The sequence below is a fragment of the Hypomesus nipponensis genome, chromosome 4, assembly GCF_054491055.1.
Source record: "Hypomesus nipponensis isolate SF chromosome 4, ASM5449105v1, whole genome shotgun sequence".
NCBI lineage: Eukaryota > Metazoa > Chordata > Actinopteri > Osmeriformes > Osmeridae > Hypomesus > Hypomesus nipponensis.
This window is the reverse complement of record NC_140364.1, coordinates 10,448,772-10,468,919: the sequence shown is the minus strand read 5'-3', so window position 1 is coordinate 10,468,919 and position 20,148 is coordinate 10,448,772. Positions and strand designations below refer to the sequence as shown.

General features: G+C 46.4%; 2 protein-coding genes across 2 annotated transcripts; both read right to left on the bottom strand.

Moving 5' to 3' along the window:
• Positions 1-269: 269 nt before the first annotated feature.
• dpm3 (dolichyl-phosphate mannosyltransferase subunit 3, regulatory) lies at positions 270-1,742 on the bottom strand. The gene is made up of 2 exons (XM_084695697.1): positions 1,630-1,742; positions 270-1,269 (listed from the first exon to the last, which is right to left on the bottom strand). The coding sequence occupies exon 2, from the start codon at positions 1,220-1,222 to the stop codon at positions 944-946; it is 279 nt and encodes a 92-aa protein (XP_084551823.1). The 5' UTR covers positions 1,223-1,269; positions 1,630-1,742; the 3' UTR covers positions 270-943.
• A 7,336-nt stretch (positions 1,743-9,078) lies between these two features.
• trim46b (tripartite motif containing 46b) lies at positions 9,079-19,084 on the bottom strand. The gene is made up of 12 exons (XM_084695483.1): positions 18,695-19,084; positions 16,954-17,215; positions 16,464-16,614; positions 15,546-15,744; positions 15,157-15,303; positions 14,666-14,761; positions 14,066-14,319; positions 13,405-13,526; positions 12,332-12,670; positions 10,868-11,097; positions 10,563-10,630; positions 9,079-10,455 (listed from the first exon to the last, which is right to left on the bottom strand). The coding sequence occupies exons 1-12, from the start codon at positions 18,716-18,718 to the stop codon at positions 10,020-10,022; spliced, it is 2,328 nt and encodes a 775-aa protein (XP_084551609.1). The 5' UTR covers positions 18,719-19,084; the 3' UTR covers positions 9,079-10,019.
• Positions 19,085-20,148: the final 1,064 nt, after the last annotated feature.

The window sequence follows — 20,148 nt, the reverse complement described above, 5'->3', positions numbered from 1 at the left end:
AATCTAGGCAGTATTTTACAGCTGACAGAGTAAATGAGCCTTTGCCAAAAACATCAGTTCTGAGCCATATACTTTTCTCATACATCCGAGCTGAAAAAGATTTCAAAAAGGGAGAAATTTAGAAATGCTGGTTTGGCCAACACGCAAAGAGCATTTGAAGATTTTTTAAAATGTTTTTCATAGAACAGAAGACAGCATTCAACGTATGGAAGCCCCTAAGCTATGAGTCCATGTCTGGCATGCATTCATTAGACAGACACACAGCAAGCTTTGGGAAAAATAGACTGCTTTTATTAAGTCACAACAGCCTCAGGACACAAGTCTGAAACATTACAATGGAATGTGCACTTATTAAACATCAAAAATAACCAACAAAGCTGACGACAAAGATGATTTCCAGAAACACTAGGATGTAATTCCATGTTCACATTTATCGAGACACAGCTACTGTAAGCCTTACCAGTCCTTGTCCAGCCTGACAATTAGGGCTTTAAATACTGAATTACAAGGACCTACACAAGAGCAGAGTGCTTTAACTATGTAATATATTACTAGTATTCTTTTGGGAATGTTCAAATAACTTTTTCCCACCAATTTATTAAAATGTAATGTTCTGCTGGTGCTATAGGATGAGATCAAGCATCCCATTCATGTGCACAGTTGAAATGTAACGCATCTGACGCTGGTGTTACAATCAGGATGCTAACTACTGTCAACACAAAGCACTTGCTGTGAAAGATTGTACATTCAGTTGGTAATTTACTAGTTTTAAAGTATTTCTCACTAAATCCTGAAGAATAACACAACCATTCTGTTACCAAACAAAACAACGATTGCTGTGCCTAAACCAACACCTGTGAACATAAAACGGCAGAGTGATTCGTGATAAAGAACTCTTTCTTCATTGTCCATCACTGTCTCGTATGAGTCTTTGCGATTTTTTTCACATCTTCAGTCCCTTTTTCCTTAGGTCCTCTTTGGCCTCCTTTATCTGAGCCTGAAGCTCCTTTGCGGCATCCTCACAGTCATTGAACGTGGCCACCCTATAGCCCAATGTGGCCAGGGAGTAGCAGCCAAACACCACCAGCAGGTAGACGGGCATGGGCCACGCCACCTCCCTGTAGGTCTGAGGGAGCCTCAGGTCCAGGAGGTCGAAGGTCACTAGAGCCCAAGCAGCGCCTAATAGCGATACACCAAACAGCCATTCCAGCAGCTTAGTCATGTTGAGGGAGACGGTGAAGATGCAGGTAAGCACCAGGGAAAGAAAGCCTGGTATCAGATGACAATAAAAGAAGAGTTTTAAGTAAATGTGAGATTCTACGTTTGGACACTGGAACAATTATGTATGTGATGACGAACACGTATTGTCAGCCATCTAACCGGTAAGTTACAGAGCTATCCATTTATAGTAAACTAGATATGAAAATTAGTATTATCAACTATTTGCAATGGAACCACTATTATAGTCTAAACAGTAGGCTCTAATTCAATTGATTAGCTACACATACCGCTAAGCTAGCAAGCTAGGCTTTCAACTACAACTCAAACTCCTGGCCACAGACAGACGAACATTGATATACAACAATTGATATAGCGACAATTGTAAAAAAACAATTGATATATACATACGTGCAGACAAGAACAAAAATGTCTGTCACTATACTCTTAATTCAGTTACTTGCTGCGAGCGTTAGCTTCTTCTAAAGCCAACTCACCACTCCTCACTCAGCGCGCAAATAATTGACGTCAGAGGGAAGTCGTGTAATATGGGACATGTAGTTCTTAGCAAGTGAGCAGCCACACAACAATGGTTGATAGAGACAGAAACATAGACAGAGAAAGGGTGCGAGGTAAAAATAGAACTAAAGGAAACGCAAAACTAATTAAAATCACATTGTATGCAATTGCCGCTGATGTTTTCCCTGCCTGCTGTAATGTGTCAATTTACAATGGCCGCTGGCACAAACATTAACACAAAATTCTAGTTTTAATTGTTTTTCGAACCAACATATGTTCCCACCTCCTAATTTAGAGGTAGCATTTTAATGATTGCCATTAGCCTCCCAAATGGGCAAACAGATGCTGAATCAGACAGTAGTACCACTGTTACAAAAATGTGGGTTAGTATGTGCTATGGGGCACATTTGTTCATTCACAAGGGTGAACTCAAGAGTGTCTGTCAGGCTGCAGCAGGGCACAGCCCTCTTAGAGTGTACTTAGGAACCAAAGAGACATAAACATTGTTCACTTAGCGAGTGCACGAAAGACACTAAAGAGCAACTGAGACATAAACATCATTCACTCCGCAAAAATGGAGCGTTCTTAGGACGTTGGTGTTTATGTTTGTGTGTGTCAGTGTTAATAGAGAGAGTGACGGTGTGCGTGCCTGTGAGGGAACAGGTTGTTACCCATGTTTACAATGTGTGAGAGGGTGTGTATGTTTGACTCTATCTCTGTGTATGCCAGTGTGAATCATTTATTTTATCCAACATTTTTATAGAATATCTGTTTATGTGTGTGCTATCTATTGAGTCTGATTTGCTTGGGTTTGCGTGTTTGTCTGTTAGTGTGTGTGTGTGTGTGTGTCTTTGTGTTCATATCTTTATGTGTATCTAAAGTCCAAGTCTGCCAGTAAGTGTTGATGTGCATGTGTTGCGTGACCGTGAGCTGCGCAATGCGCATGTGAGTCTCAGTGGGAAAGGGCGTGCTGGCGTTTCACAGCGTGTGTCTCTGCCATCTCCTGTTCCTGTACTCAGGAAACCTGGGCTTCAGTGGAGAGAAAAGGGGGGAGGGGGGGCTGGCAGACAAAACACAACAGCCTGAGACAGGGAAGGGGAGCGAGGGGACACAAGCTGTGAGAGGGGCAGGGAGGGGGAGAGAGGCCGCAGGGGAACACCTTAGAGGGGCAGAGAGGCTGAGAGAGAGGCTTGGGAGGGGAGAGAGGGTGAAGAGGGGAGAGTTTGTGATTGAAAAGCAGGGAAGGATTTACTCCCTCCAGTTAAGAGAGAGAGAAGGGCCGAGAGGTAGAGAAGGAGGCAGGGGAGCAAGGGGAACCCAGAGGCGAGAGGTTGAGAGAGATGAGGTTTTAGAGTAGGGGGTTTGCAGGTGCAAGCTGAACAATTGATGACCTTAATGGTGCATTAAATCCAGATGTTGATCCAGACTTTTCTTCAATCACCCAACACCTCCGACCGCCACCCAGCACACAGAGGCCCCAATTCCCACATCTTGTAGTGACAGAGTGTAAAGATAGATGGACTTGATAAATGAAGAGAGAAAAAGAGAGAGAGAAGCAATGAGAGAAAAGGGAGGAAGACAAAAGTAAGTGGGAATAGGTAGAACAGGGTAATAGAGAGAGAGAGAAGAGAGAGAGAGAGAGAGAGAGGGAGAAGAGAAAAGGAACAAGAAAGGTAAGTATAAAGAAAGGAAGACAAAATAACTTGGGAGAGTGAACCAGAGAGAAAATGAACAAGAAAGAAAATGAAAGCTGTAGATAGGTAGAAAGATACACCAGTGATAAAACCGGGAGTAACTGTACTCCCAGAGAGAGAAGATAAGAGACAGAGATAAAACAGGAAACCCAGTTCTGGCGACGTGTTTGGACCATGTTTCTGTGGCTAGGTCAATATTAGTCAACTGAACGATCTAGATAAGAGATTGTTCTAGAAAAAAAAGATTGGGTTTTGTTTGACCAAGAGGAATGTTAGCATGAATACCTTACCAGATTCTACCCAGTATAGAAAGAGACAGTGAGATGGCAGGAGAAACTAAAATAAAGAGAGTATAACATGGAAAGAGAAAACAGAAAGAAAGAGATGAGAGAGAGAGACAGAGAGCGAGAGAGCGAGAGAGAGCAGAGTGTGTACAGCAAGAAAATGACCCAGCCAGGGTAACAATAGAGCTTGGGCTGACAAACAGGAACCCTCTGTTTCCTCAGTGGTGGACCTCAGTCATCAGCTACGCAGCAGTAAGATGTGTGTGCCCAGGGTAAGAGAGGGCACAGCTTGTGCCCTTAGCATGTATAGCTATGTCGGTGATACTGTACACCTACAGACATTTATTTGCTGGGTGGGCAAAAAGCTAAAGCCATTTTCGGGGGGAACAAACTGAAGTCAGAAGCTTTCAGGCAACCAGGACATTTGTTCTCGAACCACCTCCACAACTCATGTTCCGGGGTCAGAGTGTGGCCAAGTGTGACCTGTGGAAACCAGATGACCCTCATCCTGGCGGTGGTGGCTGTTGCCTGCGTTGGAAAACACACCTGTTTCTGTTACTGCTGTGACGGAAGGACATAACAGAGGGGGTTGCAGTGACAGACAGAGGAAAAGAAGGATGGGCTTGGCTTGCCCTTCCTGTACCCTCCTCACCATACTGTCCCATGCATCGCATCACTATGTTGCCTCTGTTTGTCTCAGTGAACTGCTGTTTGCTGACCTTAATAGCTGTCATTACAGATTAACGTCTATGGTGTATCATTTCTTTTCAGTGTGTGTGTGTGTGTGTATGTGTACGAGTGCAAACGTTTGTGTGTGTGGGCCTGTTTGTGTGTATGTGTGCCAATGTGAGCGTTTGTGAGCACATGTGGGTGTGTGGGTGTGTGTTTGTGTGTGCGTCCTCTCCAAACGCATCCATCAACCCCCGGCCCCTGTGTTCTGATCAGATCTGCTCCTGTCAGTGGAGCAGCATCCATGCGTAAGGTGGCCTCCTCCCTGGAGCGGCCGCCACGTCCTCCAGTGTCATCGCTATTGACGCTTGAGCTAATTGGCACATGCTAAGCTAGCCTGCGGCTCTGTTAAATTAGTCTGCGCTGCTTCCCCGCAGCCAGAACGCTGCACGGGACCAAGGGCCACATTGCTTTCAAAGCTGCAATGTGGGTCATTTGTCTATGCCCGTCACGTGCCTGTTGAGGTCTAGACCAGATCCAAGTCATCTGATTCGCTCTTCTGATACTGGGGATAGTCTGGGGGGGGGAGGGGGGGAGGAATGGTTCTCTTAGGAATGTTTTACGTAGAGTTCTTTTTCTATAGTCTGTGTTTACGGTCAGGATTGATGAGAGGTTATTGTTGATGAGGGGATATTAGTTATGGGGATGAACACCGAGCATAGTGACCTGGTAATTGACATCCTCATTCCCGATGGCCTCTTGTCCTGATTCCATGACATTGATCACCACAAAGAGATCATTGGATATCGACATCTGTCATTCATATAATGAGGTGATCTCATTATACTAATGGAATTGAGACGTACTTTTAGAAAAACGAATATGCAAACACAAAGTACAACCAAAAACGAATTACAGTAATGACAGGGTTAAACGAGTTATTTGCATATTATATTACAGCAAATGTATGTAGCTGTGCTCTTTAACTGCTTCTCATTATGTGGACAATGGCTTGTCTATGCTAATTAGGTTAGAAATACAAGGGTAATGGCCACTTCAAGGTCGCTCCAAGTTAATCTCTAATTCAATCATCTATGACGTGCTTTGGAATCTGGATATCAAAATGTAATTGAAGCTGCTAAGGTACATTAAACAAATCATATCAAAGTATGACATGGTTTGTAAGGATGGAAAAAGTACGGACAAAGACTGTATGTTTGATTATATGCACATAAAATGCTTATGAAACATAAAATGTATGTTGAACAAAACTGTATAACTTAAAAGATGGACAGTGAGGAATACCTTTCCATAAATGGAATGACTACAGGCTGTCATTGAGGCTATAACATTCACATTAAAGGTCATGAGTAGTGGATTACAGTGCTCGGTGGCTGAGTAAAGCTGATTGCTGTTGACCCAGACAGACGTGTCTGTCAGGCTCTGTAGATGAAGTTGATTGGACGTGACGTCTGGACTCTCTCGACCTGTCGATTTCTTAGCTTGGACATAGGGGATATTGTCCTGTTCCTGCCCCACCCCCCATTGACCCCTCAGAAATCTGACCCATGGACTGCTGTCTCCCTCAGGCACCTGTCAACCTTTGACCTCTCCAACCTGGAGTGTTGGAAGGGGGGGGCAAGTGTTGACATGGTAACAGATAGGTCTAAGAGTTCCAGACTCTTAAGAGACAGTGACTGTTTTTCTCTTTACCCAGATCAACTGTTTTTAACCCGCCCTGCCCCACCTCACTTTTTCCCTGAGTGTGTCCCCCCCCCCCTCTGTCTACCTGAAACTGATGCTATCGCCCATACTCTCTCTGTCATTCTCTCTCTCTCCCTTTCTTTCTTTTGTTTTCTCTCTGTCTTTCCCTCTCCCACTCCTTTCTTTTTCACTCTCGTCTTGCTCTATCCATCTCTCTGCGTGTCCCCCTGTAGTTAGCACACAGAGGGCTGTGATGTATGCACAGCTGGTTTTGACAGAGTGCTCCGGGAAACATGTGTGGTTTACGAATCTCCTGTTGACATTCTGATCCGCCTTGGCTTTCGCTTTTCAGGGAACAGGAATTTTAACAGCTCCGGTGACGCTCGAGGTTCCAAGTCAGCACGTTTGACCAGCGCGAAAAAACGAGTTCTAAAAATGTACCGCAGCCCGCCGGGCCTGTCGTATAGATCGGGTTCATATTGTACAAGCTCAACTGAAAGTGTGTTTCCATCGTCAGACCCACACCCACTCCCCTCAGCATGCGTTACTATTAACACTATATCATTGCTCTCTCCAGTCCCAACACTGGTCCGTGCTGGGCTGGGGAAAGAATAACATCCTACTGGTTTTGAATTATCTACAAAGCGTAAAAAAAATGTAAAGTCATACCAACCTCACAGTCACACCCAAGAGCCAAAGGCTACAACATGTGGTTTGATTTCCAGTTTGGGAGCAGACTTCAAGCTCGATCTTTGACAGTTTTACCGATTTTTTTCCACACCATGCGATTAAAATGGAAATCTTGATATGAAATCAAACTTTTGCGGTCCCCTGGTCTACTACATATTGTAAAGTAGTCTGTGATACCCCAGATGACACAATATTATTAAGGTGAAAACAGATGGGTGGCCTTGTAACGATGCAGCACACTTACATTAGAGCAGTGTCTTATTAGTTATTCTGTCTTCTCATATAATCATATGATGACATTTGTGTGATGGCAATTGAAACAGTCTTGAGACAAGGCAAACGGATATGCCTTTGTTTTGTAAATGGTAATAGACTTATCCAGCTCCACTCCTCCCACCCTGTCCCCCCTCCCATCCTGTGCCTCATACAGCAGGCTTCATATGGAGCTTTTCTAGTATTACTGCCACCCTTCGTTTACTGCAACAAGGAGAGACGTCCCCTTCATGTCTCCCTCAATCCTCTTACCAAACATTTAGCTGATTGATTCTCTCCTCTCCCTGCTGTTTCTGTTTAGCTTATCAATTTGGTAAAGGCCCAGGGTGCTCAGGCAGCAGTGTGGATAGCCAGGAGAACCATCAAGGGTTAATGCTTTCACCTTCCTCCGCAGGCAGCTCTTTGTATGTGAATCACTCCAATTCAAGTTGAGAAGAGATGAGACTTAAGTCATACGGTACCGTAACAATGGCATTGTAGGTATTGGGAAAATGATGTATGTCCAAGTAGCTGGGGCTGTCTGAGGTTTACATATGTGGCTTTGTGGAACTGTGAGTGTACAGTATTGAGATTGGGTTGAGAAATGAGTTTGCATTGGAATCAAATATAAAGGAGAATGTGAATATCAAGTATTGCAGCTTGCTCTATGTAACAGTTATGATTTATATATATAATTATGTATTTAGAGAGACTTATTGTTGTCTCTGTTTTGTTAGCCACTTCTGTAGACACAAGAAAACCTGGTAGAGTAGTTTCTCAAGGACAAACCCTTCAGTAACTCTAAATCCTCTCAGGCTCTGAGAGAACTCTCTGCAGCACACACTGGGTGTGTTCCTACAAGTGGAACAGCTTGTCAATAGCGTATCTGGCAAGATAAATGAAGTGTGTTCAGTCCTTTCTGAACATCTTGTGTTTGTCTAAGGCCTACACAGGCTGGCAGGCAGGCAGACAGGCAGCGGGACAGACAGACAGACAGACAGGCAGACAGGCAGCGGGACAGGCAGACAGACAGACAGGCAGCGGGACAGGCAGACAGACAGACAGACAGGCAGGCAGCGGGACAGGCAGACAGACAGACAGGCAGCGGGACAGGCAGACAGACAGACAGACAGACAGACAGACAGACAGACAGACAGACAGACAGACAGACAGACAGACAGGCAGATAGATTCTATGGCCCAGCAGATGGTACCATCACAGCAGGACTTACAGTGTCTGCCGCGACTGTCATCAGATAAGTTCAAATGACTTATTTTATTTCCCCTGCCAATAGCGATGATGATGAGGAAGATTAAGTATGGGTAATTCCCGCAAGGTATTTAAGAGAAGGCCCATGCTGTGTTTAATGCTGAGTGGAAGGATTACGTGGTCCCATACATGTGGTGTTGTGGCTGCATACCTCCACCCAGCCTAAACCCAATCTGTTACAGATTTAGACCAAAAAAGGAGACTAGCAGTAAGAGAGAAAAATGAGAGAGAGATGGGGGGAGAGGTGAATAAAACACGTTCCACTCCCCATATCACAGGAGATAACAGCGATAAAGCCATGGAAGGAGGAATATGTTTTATCTAAAGTCTAAGGACGTCACACAGACCTTCCCCTGGGCTTGGGCTGTGGCTTTTTTTTCTTTACCTTTTTTTTGTTCGTTTTATTTTCCCTTCGTTTCTGAGGCAAACCCAGCCACCCTTCTGGGTTCCCCTGAATATGGGGCCAATTAAATACATATGTGGATTTTCATATCCACGCTCGTAAAAACTGTAGCGATTTACATTACATCTACATATGGAATGCTGAACATAGTCACATGTGTGGTGTTAATGTCAATATCAATAACAGATGCAGATCATACTTTACAAATCCTATTTCATTTTCCACAGTTTGTTTTCAAAATGTGTATTTCACTGCTGCCCCCTTGTGGTGACAATGTGCTATGGTCTGACCAAGCCATGCCACTTGACCTGTGGCAAAACGGGGAGGACATCTTGTCACTTAAAAGAATTTGCCTTTATTTAACTTTCAAGTCATCAATCCTTTTTGTTTTGCAAACATTCTGCCAGCAGGTGAATTCAAGCTAATAATAACAAGCACAGCTCATGAACTTATAATCAAGACAGCTGAAATGAATTAAAAAATATTCTTTGTGTACGCCAAAGCAATCATTAACATCAGCCAACAGGTATAAGTATGATTATCAGTATCATGTGCAGCTACAGGCACATGTGCACTCACTCTCTCTCTCTCTCATGTGTACACATGTGCGCCCGCGCTCACACACACCATCAATTCAACCGTGGACAGAGAATAACAGCAATGCATAAACACACTAACAAGCAATGTTATTAGCGTGGCTTTAGAGGTTCAGCAAGGATTACTAATTCCAATATTGCCTCATATTATGCCTCTGATCTACCTCCAATGCTACTCAGTTACATCCTTGTGTACAATACAATATATAGATATTGGTTACTTTGGTTGGGATGCTCAGGGGGGTGAAGGTGAGGAAGAGTTCACTAACAGTCCAGACATTTTTCATTTCAAGAGCATCAGTGAAAACCAGCACAGAGTGGGCAGGCCCTGCTTCATGGAAGTATCAAAAAACACGGACACTGAACAAGGTCCTGAAGTGAACCTGCTGTTCTACATCTCTCACATAAGGCATATATACATATCGTATACACTATAAATGTATACAATAACACGTATTAAATAGAGCAAGCGTCAAAGATATAATAACACATTAACTAGTTATGTGTAATTTGCAAGCCCCTACATTAGCATTTTATTATTACTGGGCAAAAAGATGTGAACTAAAAATGTAACAAAACTGAATTACATTTGCATATTGGTTGCAATAAAAACTATTTTTCTTATACAAATTAAATACAAAACAAAATCTCTGAGGTGTCTAACTTTTTGCTGTAGCTGACTAAATAGTTTGCGATTAATTTTGCATTCAATCACCTCAGATTATTTATTCATTTTAGTGACTCGGGATTGGATGGTAACCCTCCTGACCGGTGTCGGATCTGCGTTCCGATTGGCCACCAGCTCTTGTAATTGCAGAGCCCCTCCACCAATGAAACAGAAAGCTGGACAAACCGGGCCGGAGCAATCCACAGGCCCATCCCACAGAGGGCGGAGTGAGTGGGCATCGTAGAAAGTGACACGCCCCTTCTCGAAGTCAAGGCACACCCCGAGCCTGGGGGGCAGGGGGTAGGTGAGCCCGCCGGGAGAGGAGGGGCTGTTGCCATTGGTAACAGGGTCGCGGGTACCGTTGGCATGGTGATGATTAGAGTGCTGGGGCAGGTAAATCTTCCCCATACCCATGGTGAGGAAGGAGAAGGGAGGAGGGGAGTCCAGGGCGTCCTCTGCCCCACTGTCATGGCCGCTGTCTGGGTCATAGCTACGGGGATAGAAAGGAACACTATTAAACGTACTCTCTCCTAATGTTTTCTTCTAATATTGTTTCTGCGGGTGTCATGATATGGGATGTTCCTCAGTGGAACTCACCGAGGACTGGCCATGTCTTGGGGAAGGTGGAACCACTCCTGGAGTTTGGCCTCCAGGCCAACCCCCACCTATACCACACATACAGAGGCCCTTTACATCTATAAGGTATGTGGCATATTATATACCTTAGAATCCTAACCCCCAATCCACTTACTCAATATCTGAGAGCACAATATCTGACCCTCCAGGTTAGAACATTTTTCTTCCACTAATTTATATTTGTTTGAAACAAACAGCAGAGGGAATACAGAAAACCAAACAAAAAAGGCATCCCATAATCCTCCTCTCCCATTAGTTTTACTTGCCTTGACGAGGTAAGACCCAGGCTCCACTGAGCATGCCCAGTAGTGGCGACCCTGCGTTATGGCCACGTCCCCCACCAGGAGGTCAGCGGTCAGGTGACAGGAAGTGAGGGCGCGGTCAGCGGCCTGGAGCAGGGAGAGTCCGGGGACGCTCCGGGCGCCGCGCTGCTCCTTGCTAACCACCAGCCGGTCGGCATGGAGACCCCAGCGAGAGTCCAGGTAGAAGTTTAGCACTGAGTGAGGCAAGAGGAAGCATGGAAGAGAGGAGGGAAGGGAGGGAGGAGTGTGTTTGCAGGAAAGAAGCGAGAGGGGATTGATAGGGTAGACGGAGGGTCCGTTTGGGTGGACGGGTGCAGGAGGAGAGGGAGAACGTAGAGGGAGCAGTGTGTTGGCAGGTAAGAGATGGAGAGAGAGGGGGGATGGAAAACAGGTGCAAGAGGAGTGAAAGAAGGACACAGAAGAGGGAAACAGAGGAAGAGTAGTAAGGAAGGGGAGAATAATAAGGACAATAGGAAACAACTGAGAGAGAGAGAGACGAAGAGAGACAGAGAGAGACGGAGAGAGAAAGACAGAAAAAGACCGAGACAGAGACAGAGAGAGACAGAGAGAGACAGAGAGAGACAGAGAGGGAGACAGAGAGAGACAGAGAGAGACAGAGAGGGAGACAGAGAGAGAAGAAGAAGAATATCAGAGAGCAGACATGCACAACCTCAGAAGAAAAGGGGAGGAGTTCAGGGAACAAGGACTGAAGGAGCCGAACTTTATCGACACACTGAAAAGCTGACAGACTCAAAGCAGAAGGTGGAACTCTAGGGAGAAACTCAAGAGGAACCATCAGATAAGGAGTCAGATTACAGGAAGCTAGTCCAGGGGGAGACACGAGGATGCACCACTGACCACTCAAGACTTCACTAGACCAATAACCTGGATCTCAACCACAATCCGTTTGTTAAGCCTTGGGTCTTAACAAACAGCAAACCTCAGCAGTTCATTGACCGATCTTGTTATTGGAGAGATAAAGAGAAAACGAGGGAGAGGGAGTGAGCGAGGGTGACGGGTTAGGATACATGGCGATGCATAGCAAAGTAGATGGAAACAAAGGGTAGAGATGCAGAGTATCAAAATATATGAATGCACATCCTTACGCAGAGATGGAGTTGCCGACATATCGAGGGAAAGGATAGAAAGTGGAAGAGAATGGGTGAAGGGTGGAAGGATGAGGGGATGGGAGAGAGGCGGAGAGCTGACATATTGAAACACGGAGGTAAGGTCATGAGAATGGGGTGGGAGAAGAGAGACATGGAAGAGAGAGACAGATGGAAACAGGAAGAAAAAAGAGAATGAATTATTTAGCGGCGCGTTCGGGTGCTCCCACTGAGTGAAGTTACACCAAGCTTTAGATGTAAGCTTTACCAACCATCACATTGTGTGTGTGTGTGTGTGTGTGTGTGCGTGTAGCATTCTTACCTGGTGCGGGCGGTGTGTGTAGGTACACCTCCTCACTGTACTCCCCAAAGCCTGCCTTGTTGCAGCCTCTCACCCTCAGCACATACACGCTGTCCATCTCCAGCCTGTCAATCACAGCACTCGTCCCGCCCACTTCCTCCAGGCGCTGCCAGCCCCAGCGGGCAGCAGCCAATCCCCCCCGCACCCCACCCCTGGCCCCGCCCCCCGGCACCACCCCCCGGCGGCGATACTCCACGGAGAAGTGCCAGGCAGGGGCGGACTCCTGGGGAAGCCGCCAGCACAGGAACAGCTGGTCGTAGGCCAGCGTGCGCTGGGTGTCGATCACTGGAGCCAGCGGGGCTGGTGAGAAATTGAGTCACAGGTGTCAGTCAGACGGCAAACACGTTGGCAGGACTGACGACCCAGACTGACATTGAATCATGTGTCTAGCTCAGGGTGGAAGAAGAGAAGAAGTTTAATGGCCTCGGGATTTGCATAGAGAGGCGCATGGTAACTTTAGGGGTGCAGAGGCATGGAGGAGGGCTCCTTTGTCTTTCATAAGCGATGGAAAGGAATCAGAGTCCTACTGCACCCTGTGGGAGGCGACAGGCAACACAGACCCACAAGCAAAGCTGCAGGGGCTGCCTTTAGAAAGTCAGATACCTTTACATGTCCATGTGGAACACACTATCAGCCAGGCAGAGCGGACCAGTTTCCTCACTCGTCAAGAGTTATTTGTTTTACAGGGGCCATCTTGGTATGACTTCATTTTTTTTGCCAATCAAGGCCTTTTTCAGTATGAGCTGGTTCCTTGGAATGCACTATTCCTCCGACACTCCACTATGACTTGCCTCCATACACCACCTATGGTAACTAAGCAGCAATACAATACTGTTTATAGCTATTCACACTAATCTCCGTAACTCCCCTACTTAATCAATTAGAGACTACCGAAGCACTAATCGTATTACAACACACCATGCCATTATACAAAATGACTGTCCTCTGTTTTCTTGTACTCTTCCCCACTCTTGCCACCACCAGCCCTCCCCCTCTCCCCCGCTCCCCCTCTCCTCCCCCTCCTGGTCTCTCACCCTGGGTAAACTGCAGCTCTTTGAGCAGTTTGAGCTCCTTGGAGACGTCCAGCTGGAAGTGTCTGAAGGAAGGATCAGCAACCAGAGAAAAACACTGCATCCCCTCGATGGACTTTGATAACCTGAGGTAAACACAACACGCGCACACACACACACACACACACATGTGCACATGGACACAATGGATACCCACAAACATTGATACATTGGACACACACAGAAACATAACAGAGAAAACGGTTATTTAAGGATATTTGACACAGAGATTATAGAGTTGCAGCGCAGTAATTGAATTTGCATTCAGCAGATAACCAAGACACACCACTGCCACATCATTGTACATACGTCAACATGTACTAATCTACTGATTCTTCCTCCTCAGACACTAACAGTATTCCACATAATTCCTGGTCTTCAACGAGCACAGTTACATATATATCTAGTGCCCTCTTGTGGTAAACATGTCGCCATTACAGAAGCAATCATCAACACTGAAACTAGGGGTGAAGACAAACAGAACAAACTGAAAAGAGGCAAGAGCAGAGGTGGATAGAAGGAGTGGTTCATGGGGGGGAGGGTTAGAAAAAGCTAAGTAGAAATAGCAAATAACTGCTGTGGGGACAAAGGAGGATTCTGAGAGGTGTGGACAAAGTCGTCAAACCTGTTGTGAGTCTGGCGAGCGGCCTGAACGAAACAGGATGGGTCCGTCTCCTTCAGAAGCTCTTGAGAGAACGCCATGAGCCCCGCGTTCTCCATCAGGCTCCGCCTCTCATCCACCTGGCCCGCCAAAGCTTCACCCCTCCTCTGCCGCGCCCCCTCCAGGGCCTGGGCCAATGAGGCGTGGCGTTCCGCCAGTGCAGCTGTCAGGTCCTTGACGCTCTGAGTGAGCTGCTCACGGGCGGAAACGCTGTTCACCTGGATACGCAGACATGGGAGTCAGGAAGAGGTCAATGTTTTAATACCAAGACTGCAGGAGCAAATCCACTTTGTTTCCCCTTTAGGTTTTTTTTTTTTAAAGAAAAGTACATTGGTATGGGTTGAATACAGCTCAATCAATACTCTGTCAGGGGCTTCTACCAATATGTTGTAAAAAAAAAATATATATATATTAGAGGGAGATGGGAGAAATATTGGAACTTCCAGGCATGTTGGTGTTGCCATGGGATCAATAATGCTGAAGAGGGAGGTTAAGCCAATCCTAAACCCTCTCTGCTGTGGCCTCCCTAACAGAGTGTGTCTCTCTGACTGCAGCATTGGTCACCTCCATCTGAGTGGTGGCACTCTCCAGCTGGGTGATCTGGGCCAGCACTGTCTCCTGGTTGGCCAGAATGTAGTTCATCTCCTTGGTAATCTTATCCTTAAAAAAAAAAAAAAGATAAACATTAGCAAACAACAACAAATAGAGGACGAGACTTTAATCTGAATGCACATTAGTGAGTTTTAGCCTACATTTGAACCAGACCCCCTCACTGGGTCATTTTAACTCCAAGTTAAGTCCTGTCCTGCAGGACTTGATTGTGACATGCAGATTTACACCATCAAACATGTCAGGACCGCTTCCCTTCCATATCATCCTCTAAAACCAACATAAATACTGAACAGAACTAAAATGGCCGATTAGCAGATACTTGCATGTACCCTACGTGTTCAGTTTGAGTGTCCATGTACAGACGACACAATCCCACTATCGCCTACCTCCATTCGCTCAACTAGCCAGCTAGCCAGCTAGCCAGAGGTTTCCCTGATGCCCACCTTGAGTGTCTGGTAGGCCTGGGCGACAGGCATGACCTTGTGTCCTGCGTGGGCACGGCGCAGCTTGCAGAGCGGGCAGAGCAGGCGCTGGCAGGACTTACAGTAGAACTGGAGACGCTCCTGGTCGTGCTCAGGGCAAGTCAGAACCTGAAGGCACCAGAAGAGAGGGAGGGAAAGAGGACAGTTGAGATTACAATGGATGGATAAGAAGGATCGTAAGTAGTGTTTGTGACTTTTTTTTTTTTTTTGTATCTTTTAACAAGACGAGAAATTCATGGCTTTGTGACACAGGGCCATTCTACTCCCCCCTTTCCCTATTGGACAGGACCTTCCTTCCCCGTACCCAACCCCCAACTCCCTGCCTGCCAGCCCTTCCCAGCAGGCCTCACCTTGGGCCTGAAGTTGAGAGTGGGCTGGACGTGTTCGTGCTGGGCCCGGGGCGTCCCCCAGGGGTGGTATAGCTTGAAGCACTCGTTACAGAAGCTAGCCCTGCAGTCAGCACAGCCCTTAGTGGCCTCTAGGGCCTGGGGCGGCTTGCAGAACTGACACATCACTGCTACACTGCCCAGACTGACCGTGTGTCTGTACCTGAGAGAATAGAGGGAGAGGGAGAGGGAGAGGGAGAGGGAGAGGGAGAGGGAGAGGGAGAGGGAGAGGGAGAGGGAGAGGGAGAGGGAGAGGGAGAGGGAGAGGGAGAGGGAGTCAGCATGAAGCGGTTACATGTACACCATCTACAGTGGGAGCAGATGTAGCTGTTACTGTGTCGAGTGTGGATGCACTGTCTGCTCAGCTGCAGAGTCAGTGTGCGCTCTCTGCTGAAGCTCAGCTCCATGCTGAATCATGGGAGTCAGCATTTGGACAGATTCCCTCACCTGCTGCTCAAAAGGCTAACGCTGCTGCTAATTAAAATGTAACTACCCTGTAGCACAAGAGGAAATAGCACAGCATGGCATGAAGCACACACACACACACAGAGTTGCAGATGAGATACTGTGTCATATTGTGTGTGTGTGTCTCTTTGTGTGTGTGCCTGCTAGAGTCTGTATATATCTCTGTGTGTGTATACATGTGTGTACCTACTAGTGTATGTGTGTGTGTGTGTACATACATTTAGTCATTTAGCAGACGCTCCTATCCAGAGCGACTTACAGTAAGTACAGGGACATTCCCCCCCCCGAGGCAAGTAGGGTGAAGTGCCTTGCCCAAGGACACAACGTCATTTGGCACAGCCGGGAATCGAACCAGCGACCTTCTGATTACTAGTCCGATTCCTTAACCACCCAGCCATCTGACTCATCTCTGTGTACCTCTCCACTATTCTCTCCAGGGTGAGGTTGCGCAGGCAGTCCGTCAGGCCCTTCTCCCCCAGCTCCACGTCTCTCCCACAGGGGATGCAGGGAAACATCATGACCAGGGGAGGACCCTCCTTACGCCGCCGCCCAGGATACGTCCCATACCCTGGAGACCAGCAGACAAACATGGAGGAGCAGGATGAGGGGAGAGAGAGAGGCAAAGGACAACGATAATAGTATTCAAAGCACATCCTCAGACAAGGCAGGGCATATTGATTGTCAATGGACAGTGACAATGAAAAAAGGACTTTGTAAGCAAATTAGATTAGAATAGCACTGTCATAACCATAACACTCGGTCATTTGATCACTAATATGATATGAAAGTGGTGCAAAGACTGTTGCACTTGTTGGCCGGTTGGCGTAGATACAGAACACACTCGATAAACTTGACTTTTCAACTTCGATACAAAACAAAGAAGAAGAAAAAACGATACAAAACCCACCAGCTCGCAGAACGCGATCGATGGGCCTCTGCTCTGCCTTGGGCATGGGCCTGCGTGCCTGGCGAGGGGAGCGGGTGTTGGGCGTGGAGGCAGGTGAGTTTGGCTCTGGAGGCAGCTCGGGGGGAGGGTAGCCATTTTGAACCAAGACCTCGGAGGCACACATCAGGCAGACACTGTGTTGACATGGCAGCACCACGGGCTGCTTCACAATCTCCTTACACACGGGGCAGTGCAGCTCTCTCTCCATACTCTTCACATTCGACTAGAGAAGAAAGGGGAAGAGACGGAGAGGGGCGGAGAGTGGAGGGGGGGGAGATGGGGAGGGGGAAAGGAGAGTAGAGTGAAGCGGTGGTGTGGCGTGGCGTGGTGTGGTGTGGTAGGGCAGAAGAAGAAGCAGAGGAGAGGAAGACGAGGAGAATGAACCAAGATCCCAAACAGCAGAGCGAGAGTTTGTCCAAACTGCCGACACATCATCTATCTCCATCTAAGACTTGAAAGAGGGAGCGAGACGCAGTCAGAGAGGTTGAGGGTGGGGCGTGGGGGGGCAGGTACGTGTGCAGAGAAGACGGGGATTTCTCCTTCTACATGTGAACACACAATGACCGACGATAGGACTTTATAAATAGAAGTCCCTGATGGAGCATCAGGGGCCATCTCGTTAAATATTAATTTGAGATAGACGTTAATTATTTAATTTCTCCACAGGCCTGCATGGGCTGTGTGCTCTGTGCCCCGCCCCCTCCCCCACATGGGCTGTGGGCTCTGTGCCCCGCCCCCTCCCCCACATGGGCTGTGGGCTCTGTCCATTCAAGAACATCCACATGCTGACATCAGTATACAGTTGGATGCAATGCTAGAACGAGATTTACAAGAGTTTATCTATTTGAATAAAAGGATGAATGAATCGAGAAACCATACACAAACCACATACAGTCCACAAGGACAGACAGTCAGGTCACCGCCTGGATCTACCGCCTGGGCGGCTGCCCTTGACAGAGGACTCATGGTAGGCTCTGGAAAACGCACTGAGACCTCAAAGTGTTGCATCTCTCTTGTGCTACAGTCTCCAAAAATAGCTTCCTTTCAAGGGGATTATAGCAGCATGTTAGCCTACGTGTGATAAATGTTGGTCACCCTGCACTGACTCTACTCTCTCTTATGCATGAAAATGGATCACAAACTGATGACCAGCTCCCATGCCCACAAGTAGGCACGCAAACATATATGCAGGCAAACACACGTACACACACATCATTCAATCAACCAGATTACACAGAAAACCACTTAAGAAATGTCCTTTCGCAGGACTGCACTGATCTAGGAAGGAGCAACAGAAGATGAGAAACATGAATTGTTTTTGTCAGAATAAGACCTTTCAATTTTAATTAGATTAGCAATACGACATGATTTTCACTTCATACAGCTATTAGCTAGTAGTACACCACAAGTGCAAACGTGGCACACGTTTGAGAACAAGCATGGCGTTCCCATACAATGCATGCATTAAGGAAGACATACACAACACATAAACATACTCCTCGCTGAAAAAAACCTTTCTGTGTCATTCACCAATGTCAACTCAGGCCTGCCCTATTTTATCTAGCTAAATGAGCATGCAATTGGGAAAAATTAAGAACCGTTTTGCTTCTAAAGATTCCCTTTTTTAAATAACATCAGAGTAAACTGCTATTAGACGTGTGTCACCGGCGAGGTTGACAGAACACGCGCTGCGACATCCTACCTTCACCTGGATTCTAGGCGCCATGATAGGATGAGCGGAATGAATTCCTCCTCCTTACAATCTGAGCGCTGGGTTGGTTCTACACCCAGTGGTTTTTGATAGTAAGGAAGTGAGGGTTACGGAACGAGAAAGACGTTCCCATCCCAAACAGTTTTATGAGAAACATTTTAAGAACCTTCATGTGGAGGATTCATGTAATTTTATCAATTTGCATCGCTGTTGTCACCATTAAAGGAGATTGTGAAGCGCTCTTTGTTTGCACATATTGCTCTTTAGGATGTTTGTAGTTTAAAACCATTGTCCTATTTTCATATAACTGTAACATGTCGTGAACGTATTTATATCCGTATTTGTAACGCATTTGTATTCCCCTTTCCATGCAACGCACAATTTCCGCGTGTCTGTATCCCGTGTCCATGGCAACGAGCATCCTTCCACGTCCCATGAGCTCTGACATACAGTGCAGTGTAAGTGTTCATGCTGCTGCACCGCTTATTTTAGTATAGTGCAGTATGTTAGCACACTATGGGTGTACACCATACAACTCCGTATTTTATATCTCCTTTTTTGTCATGTGCTATCTTTTTATTTCTTGTAACATAATACGGTCCCAGAGATAGGCTATTAGTCCTACATGACGTGTCAATAGCATTGTCTACATAAAGATAAAAGCTTAAATAGAAAAATACACACTGGTAGCACCGATGCAAGGCCCATGCAAACCTATAGATGTAAGGTATAATGTACAAGCCATGCATACTACAAGTGGGTCTGGCAAGTGGATTGTGGGGGTTCATGGTAGGTTTGCCTCTCACCAATGTAGGCCTGTGTTAAAACATGCTCTGAATCTATCGGCTAGGCTACCGTCACAGCACGTTACTCACACTAATACGAACCAGTGCGTCCATCCTTGAGAATTTTCGAGTCCGACTTCGATGAATTACACCGTCAACGACAGAGGTATCCGTGTATGATACCTAACATAATATTTCCAGAAGTGAACCTCTCAATGGTTATATGTTCATCCAAGTATGATGTAAGATGAAAGCATAAGCATTACGCCTGTCTGTGCGTAATTGTTGTTTGGAGCTTTGTAAAACGCATAGACCTATTAATAAAATATTATTTGAAAACAGTAAAAACGAGAAATCTTCTCTCCTTTACTATCATCAAAAGGTCTTCGATTCCTGACTGATAATGTTATCTGCTCCTTGTCCTGATATCCCCCAATCCTTCAGATATCGAATCACGCTCGACTAAAATGATGCCTACCCCTGTACTCAGGTTGTGAGCTGCACGTACATGCCCACTGATGGTGTGTCCCACTGAGCATGCGTGATCCATCTTGACGTAAAGAATGGCCTGAAAAAGTAAAAATACTTACCACACACACACACACACATCTCTGATTCCTGCAGTGTGGATGTCCTGCAGTCCCCGTCGAACGGTATCAC